This window comes from Branchiostoma belcheri, unplaced genomic scaffold, assembly GCF_001625305.1.
Source record: "Branchiostoma belcheri isolate BF01 breed outbred unplaced genomic scaffold, Haploidv18h27 scaffold78, whole genome shotgun sequence".
Classification (NCBI taxonomy): domain Eukaryota; kingdom Metazoa; phylum Chordata; class Leptocardii; order Amphioxiformes; family Branchiostomatidae; genus Branchiostoma; species Branchiostoma belcheri.
This window is the reverse complement of record NW_017804442.1, coordinates 631,718-639,259: the sequence shown is the minus strand read 5'-3', so window position 1 is coordinate 639,259 and position 7,542 is coordinate 631,718. Positions and strand designations below refer to the sequence as shown.

The window sequence follows — 7,542 nt, the reverse complement described above, 5'->3', positions numbered from 1 at the left end:
AATTTGCTGACGTCGCGGGGCCATAAAATAGGCCGGCAGCTGCCTATTGCCTTCCAGGTCCCGTTCCGAATTCGGTAGTGCCAAAACACAGGCCGAAAACACGCCGAGCGGGCTCTTTCTTGAATTGTGACATAGGCTTAAAGTGTGGGAAAAGAAGGGAAACCTGAATGAATGTGATAACTTAAGGGGAGTGACAATTCTTTTTTATACCAGTGAAGATGTATGCCAAATGCCTCCTGAACCTCATGAGATGCAGTAGGCAAGGTCCTCTGGGAGCTGCGAGCAACAAGCTAGGTTTCGCTCAAAGAGATCCTGTGCTGAGCAGATCTTCACCCTGCGGTGGATGAAATGTGCTGAACTGCAAACCCCTCTAGCTATCAGATTCATTGATTTCTGCAAGGCGTTTGATAGCATCTAAAGTCCCTCTTTATCATGTACAGTTATGGACTACCAAGTAAACTTATGTATGCAGTTAAACAGATATACTGAAACTCGAAGTGTTGTATATGTGTACGGACGGTTGAAGGATACAGCGGTTGGTTTGAAGACGGGTCCTCCAAGGTTGTGTCCTGTCACAGATCCTCTTTCCCGTGGCTATCGACTGGGTACTTGGGAAGCAACAGGAGAAAAGGGGGGTAAAGGGGGTTCCAGAGACAAAGTTTGCCGACCTTGACTTTGCAGACGACATTGCGACATAGCGGAAAACACCAGAGATCTCCAACCCCTAGTGACCAACATAGTCCGTCTGCAGACAGCATTGGGCTCAGCATCAGGGCCAAAAGCAATTAACATGCTGATAGGGACACACGCTCCTCTTAGAAGCGTGACCATTGACGAGAACAAATTGAAAGTGGCGGAGAACTTCACCTACCTTGGGAGCTCCACCAACAACAAAGGACAGATGGACAATGAGCTAGACTGTGGACATGGAAAGGCCTCAGCAGCCTTCAACCAGCTTGGCTTTGAAACCTACTACACTGTATGTGGAAATCAGCCAAGAAAAGAGACTGGAATCACTGGATGCTTCTTATAGTGAATGCGTGAGGAAGATCTTAAGCATCAGACGACAGGACTTCATACCCAACACAGATATATGAGCCAGAGCTAACCAACAGCCAGTGTCTACAATCATACGCAAGCGGCGTTTCGTGCTAGAAGACGTCTGCTATCTAGACTTAAGTAAACTTAGAATTGTCTTTCAATATTGAACAGGTTTTGGGTCAGATAAACTATACCAAGGCATGTGCGTTTGCATGAAACATGGGTCGGAATTAGGACCCCTCCTTGCTGGCAGCCAGGTGCGTCAATAACAGACAAGGCCCAAATTTGCATATGTAGCAAAAAATAATGGTTCTATCTTTACTGAAATGGCTTAATTCAATTTGTTATCCCTCAAAAGATGGGGATAGACACCAAAATTATTCTGATACAATGAGTAGTTACTGAGATATTGACGAAAAACAGATTTTCAGTAATGGCCGCCCTAATTTGCATATTGCGCGGCCCAAATTTGCATAATTTAGCAAAAAATAGTGGTTCTATCTTTACCGAAATGGCTTAATTTAATTCGTTATCCCTCAAAAGATGGGGATAGACACCAAAATTATTCTGATACCATGAGTAGTTACTGAGATATTGACGAAAACTGGATTTTCAGTAATGGCCACCTTAATTTGCATATTGTGGGAATTGCCCAAGGATGACAGAGTGGCATCATTCAGATTCTGAAAGAGCACACCTCAGAGATATAGAAACAACAAAAAAACTTTGTATGGACCGCATTGCACGCTTATTGGTCTCTGCCACCAGACTAGTTTATATGTTAATAAATGTGAACAATAAAAATGAAGAATAAAAATCTGAAAAAGCAATATATTTTGTGTTTACATGATATTTCCGATTTTCGGGTTTCCGATGTTTTCATGTTTTGCTATCGCTAACTGATTAGAAAGGCCTTGTATAGGCTAGATTCGGCTCCTATCTAGGATAAATGACCCATTTTCACCTACCCCTGTTAAATGGTTTAGTTCAAATGTTGCATTTTCGATGGTCAGTAACATGATATTCCAGACTCACTAAAGTCTGTTTCAGCATCATCACATTTTCTTGACTATCCCCATCTTTGTAGCAGCAAAACAGAACATATTTGATTGCCCAAATGAAATAGAACATCCTATACAAATAAAAGTATCCTTATCGCACTTTGCGGTTGGCTGCGGTTAACCCGAGGTCACCCGATGACAGAAAGGCAAATCTCCAAGCAGATCCTAGGGTGGCAAAAGACCGTATCAAGTTGGCCATGCAGTATCCATTGTGTGGCGTATTGGACCCTCTCTGGCCAATGGATATACTGCCTGGCCAATTTGATACTGTCTTTTGCCACCCTAGGATCTGCTTGGAGATTAAAAGAGGCCACCTGTGAGAAAAGCGGAACCTGTGGGCGGTTCTGAAACCTCGCCCAAGTTTCCCGGGGAAATCCCGCGGCCTGGGGAACACGATCCTGGCAACCGTTGCTAGGGAAAAGCCATTTACAATTGCCAAAAGGGGAGGATTACGACAAAAAAATGCCAGATAAACTCAGAAGCAAGGTCTTCTGCAATATGTGCCTTTAAATACATTTTAACTAAGTTCAACGAACAATTTTGTGTTACTTAGTGCATGTTTAAAACATCACACAGACAAATAAAAAGGTGGAAAAACTCCCTTCCCACCCCCGCTGCAAAACTTTTAGACCGGTCCGATTTTGTCAAACGACTTTTTCGGTAAATCCCCGGATCCGGGCCTCTCAGTGTTCCAAAGCGTCCCGACGCTGAGCTGGCGCTGCAGAGATGGTGGCCGGGCGGTGGCCTGTGTTTTTCTTATCCTGACTGAAGAAGGAGAAGAAATATCAAGAGATCTCGTGGAGAAAATATCACTTTATGTGACGATGGTGAGTGAAATGGCAGCAAAACCATCAGTGGATGTTTCAAATCCATCCTTCACCAGCTGAGGTGCCCTTGCCATGTTGACCCTCAAGCCAGGATAGGTTTGGCATTTTTGTTACACGTTGTACTGAAGTATTTATATCCCTTTTCTCGTTGCAATTTTCTCATTTGATCGTTACTTGTGTTTCTAACTGTACTGGAAACAACGAAATGTGTCTTTAGCAGGTAAACCATTATTACGGAGTCTATCTAATCAACATGAAGTGGGATTGTTTGTATGTGTGGGGAGTGTTTGCTTTTTTCACCAGGGTGGATTGCAACTGTGAGCTGAAAAGCTGTTGGGCGGCCTGAGCCTACACCTTGGGGTCATCTTAGGGCAAGCAACTGAAGTTCAAGGACACAGATTGCACAGTTCAAGGTCAGTGTCAGGCTATGTGTGTATCTAAGAGAGAAAATGTCTCCAAACGTTGTTCGATTTGGCAGCACCGACATTTTTTGCAACCGCCATTTTTGTGTTGTGACGAATTCTGATTGGTCAGCAATGCTGACCAGTGAATTTTCAAAATGTGCAAGGTGGTATCATTCAAAAGTCTGTTTAACCTCCTTGCTGGCATCTATGAAGCTTATTATATATGTCAAGCTACTTGCATGTGAGATGTATTGTATCACTTCTTGTTTGAGTTTTTTGGTCGTAAACAATCTTGCTTATTCAGCGTTGGAAATCCCCTACATTGTACGTTGTGTAATCCACCCACGCTTTGCAAAAAGCAGAAGTGCGCACGCTGCAGTTTGACCCTTTGCTCGTTGGGTGGCGCTTCTGAGCCGTGAAGTGATTTATGGCTATAAACGATCGTGTGAATACATGTTCTACATATCGGAGTTTGTAACCCAATATTCTACATATTTTTCCAGATCAAAGCATCATGCGCGATCGCGCGACTTTCTATGTCATTTTCGTACAGTGCATGACCATTCCTTTTACCGTTGAGAAAAAATAGGTAGATAGTTTTCTTCTGGCCTGGGCACTTAGGCAGGTAGGCAGGTTTTCTTCCGCTTTAACGCTACGTTTGAGTCCATTCTGCAAATGATTATATCAGCAGATTGAGTTTCAATACCGGGACTCCCCTCACATACATGTACATGCCACCTGTTTGGCTGCAATGAGATCATTCGCCGCTAGAGGGCGCACCTACCCTCTCACCTGTTGGCCACATTCGTCCCATTGACAAACAATGTCAACAAAAAGGCGCCAAAAGGTCACCGCACAACAAAAGTCCCCTCCACAAAAGTCAGCCGCTATGCCCGTTATCAAGTTCACTTAGCTCCTATTGTGCAGGGGAACGGCCTTGAAATTCTTTTGAACGACGCACAATCAAAGTTAGTACTTCTTGGCAGAGCGTCAAAAAAAATCTTTAATTATAGAGCTCCGGAATTCGTGCTTGCAAGACCGACTACAACTTAGTACAAGGCAGTCTTTATAGGTGTGGATGTGGCCAAGAAAATTCAAACCTTCACTATAATTTTCATGAAACTTCGGAGAGCATCAGAATGCCATAGATTTGTTTCTAGCCATCCTTAGTCCGTGAATAGTTTCATCAGGTTGGCAAGTCATTGAGTAAAGAGACACAACTCTGAAGTGCTTTATTCACATCTGACGTCAGAATTGCCCTGAGGAAGGTGACAGACGGTCACGGAAACGTCGCCTGTGATTAAACACTTGGTTGTGTAAAAAGAGTCTCTTTACTTTAGCCTTCCTTAATGTCTGCATACCGAGCCTGCCATTCTCCAGACAGCACTTTTGTTGTTAAGACGTTCCGGAATGTGTCTATTGACCGGTAATGGGCGGTTATAGTTTGGACTCCAGCCAAGCTAGTCCAGGTTTGGACGGGAGCCCAGAGAAACATCGGCATTTGTGCGAGAACGTTCCTGAAATCCGTGCATGTTTGAGTTGTGTTTTTGTCGATGATCAACATGCCTTTTTAAGTACATTTGTACCTTCCTTCAATGAAAATAGGCTGAAACATGAGCTTGCGCCAGTCCTTCCTTTCGACTAGATATATCTGCCATAATTGGCGAAAACTCTATGGGATAGCTTCTGATCGCTAGGAATGGTCTACTAGGATTCTGAAAAGGGCCCGAGGGTTGGTTAGACCAGACAACTTAGTCAAGTCACTTTAGTCCTCGTAGTCACTAGCCCGGCTCCCAAACCCGTTCTGTTTGCCTCATAGAGTCGATTCCTTCGAGCGTTACCGCCCTACGGAGCCTGCATACGAGACTAATATGCCTCACACACGCAGACTGTTCGCAAGTAACCAAGTCTCTAAGATAATCGCGTCCACCAGAAATATTCTCGGTGTGGTTGCCATTTTTCTACAGCACTTGAACAACTTTTGTGCGCGTTTGAATCATCGCCACCAGCCCGCCATGACCATATTTGTCCAAAATTCCCAGAAGTCCCAGTTTTTCTCGGAACGAAAGTGACACGAGCGATTGTTTGCCTGCTTAAGTTACCCACCTGAGGCGCTCAGGGGGCGGAGCTTCGCGTCCTGACCTCCGTGCGGGCTCCCGAAGTTTGCGAACACGCCCAGACCGTCCATGTACCCTGCACCGCCGATAGCACTATGGCGCTGGGAGCTTCCCCCACCAGGGGAGACCGCGGGGAAGTCGTGGTGATTCCCCGCCGCAGCTTCTACGCGGTGAGTTTCGCGGTGGCGCTTCTGGTCCTGACGTCTCTGGGGCTCGGCGTGAGCGGGTTCGTGTACCTGTTGCGCCAGGTGGAGGAACTGAGGGCCGCCAGGTGTGCGTGCGGCGCCGTCAAGCGGGACGTGGGGCCGCACCTGACGGGAGAGACGGAACCTCCCGCCGACAGGAGTCTGGCAGCGGCCGGGGACCAGGTGAGTCGAGAAAAGTTGCTGGGTGAGAATTCGGGTTGCTGCATCATGTAGTAACAATGGCGCGTAACCTTTGGCCTTACGCGGCAAACATGTCTTTTTCATGGGGTGAACTAAATGTCAGTCTTGACGTACGTAGTTAGAAAATTAGCTCTCTTTGGAGAAAGGTGTTTACATCTGAAAATAACAAGTACATTTACAGTGAAGCGGACGAACTAAATGTATTATACGTATAACACGGTGAAATGAAGAAATAGTATATGTATAATGATGCAATAATATAGGTCAGTCATTCATAGCATTCCAGAATGCAGGGTAAAGAAGAGAAGACAAAAATTTGCTGCAAGGTTGTGTTAATAGCTCATTAAGGTGCAGAAGAGGTATGTCACATCCCGACAACACGTTACAGACCGTCGGGGGTTGCCTATGGTTTAACAATAGGAACGGAAAATGCGGCCTTGCTTGTTGCTTTTTGTACTCAGTCAATCGTGTAGGTAGAGACCTCTTAAGGGATGTGAAGAACATAGTCACAGTTAACAGGTGGTCGCTGTTGACATTATTCGTAATGTTTGGTTCAATGTGGAAAATAATCAGGGATCAGCAAACAGTGGTGGCCAAAATGGCCAGGGGGTCCTCTTGCAGAGGTTAGCCTGGATGCGAGATCCACAGCATACTAGGTCTTACGTTATAGCACACTAGATAACTTTGGGGATAGTAGTACATGTATAGTGTGCTGTGGGTCTGGTATCCAGGCTAGCAGAGGTAGACTTAGCGTGGTTACTGGTACAGGTTTGACTGTACGTTTGCTCACCGCATAAGCTTAGATCGCTGTAATAACTTTTTCTCGTCTTTTGTTCTTCCCCAGCTCTCTGCTATCCTCAGGAATGGCAGGGACAAACGGAACTTGCCCCCGCTCGACATTAACATAGCACTACCGGACGTTGTGCGAGAAATCATCGGGCAGGAAGCGGAGGAGGCCCGAGATGAGGACGACTCTGTCCCCGCAGGTGACCCACCCTTAAGCCGAGCAAAACGGGGTGGAGGTTAGTCTCTAGTCTCCAACAGGCTCCTTCGGCGGCTGAGAATGTAGCAGGAATCAGTGGCCAAGAATGTTGGATAGTTTCCCAGAGGAGGTCCTGTAAAGTTATCTGCCCAACTAACTCTCCCTCCTCTTTCAGATCATTCACCCTTTGGCAATTTCTACTATATTGTCAGCGACAAAAAGGAGTCTGGTGGAGACTAGGTGACAGTATACTAGTATAGCAGATAGTAGCTAGCAAGAAGTATGTGGTGATAAAATATAAATGCTGAGAAATCATTATTGTTCATTATTATAGACATTTCTTTGACTTTGTTTGGTGTTATGATATTATTTGTGACATTTTATTTATAACAATTCTTTTATATTTTCTTAGGTGGAGGAAAGAGAGGTGGAAAAGGCAAGAAAGGTATCATTCCTTTTTTTTTTCCCCACAACTCTTACCTAAATGTTGGCACATCTGAGACTACTAGTATATAGTTTTCTGATTTTTTAACGACAAATCTTGGCAGGCACTCTAAGACTAGTACTATCACACAATAATATTTTGAACACTTGGATACCTGAATCCCAATGTTTACGTTGATTATAATAATTGATTTATTGCAAATTCATGCCCAAGGGCTAATTGCAGGAACAGAAGAAACATTTGGTATAAAAACAGACAATTAGTACACAGAGAACTACC

The 7,542-nt window shown here is 44.8% G+C and overlaps 1 protein-coding gene across 1 annotated transcript in view; it reads left to right on the top strand.

The window, feature by feature from the left end:
* The first annotated feature begins 5,068 nt into the window (after positions 1–5,068).
* The window catches only part of LOC109485795, a 5,309-nt gene continuing 2,835 nt past the window's right edge, over positions 5,069–7,542 (top strand). The window contains exons 1-3 of the mRNA XM_019789479.1: positions 5,069–5,818; positions 6,681–6,858; positions 7,231–7,264. Coding sequence (XP_019645038.1) covers positions 5,546–5,818; positions 6,681–6,858; positions 7,231–7,264 — 485 coding nt within the window. The 5' untranslated portion in view covers positions 5,069–5,545. The remainder of the gene's footprint in view (positions 5,819–6,680; positions 6,859–7,230; positions 7,265–7,542) is intronic.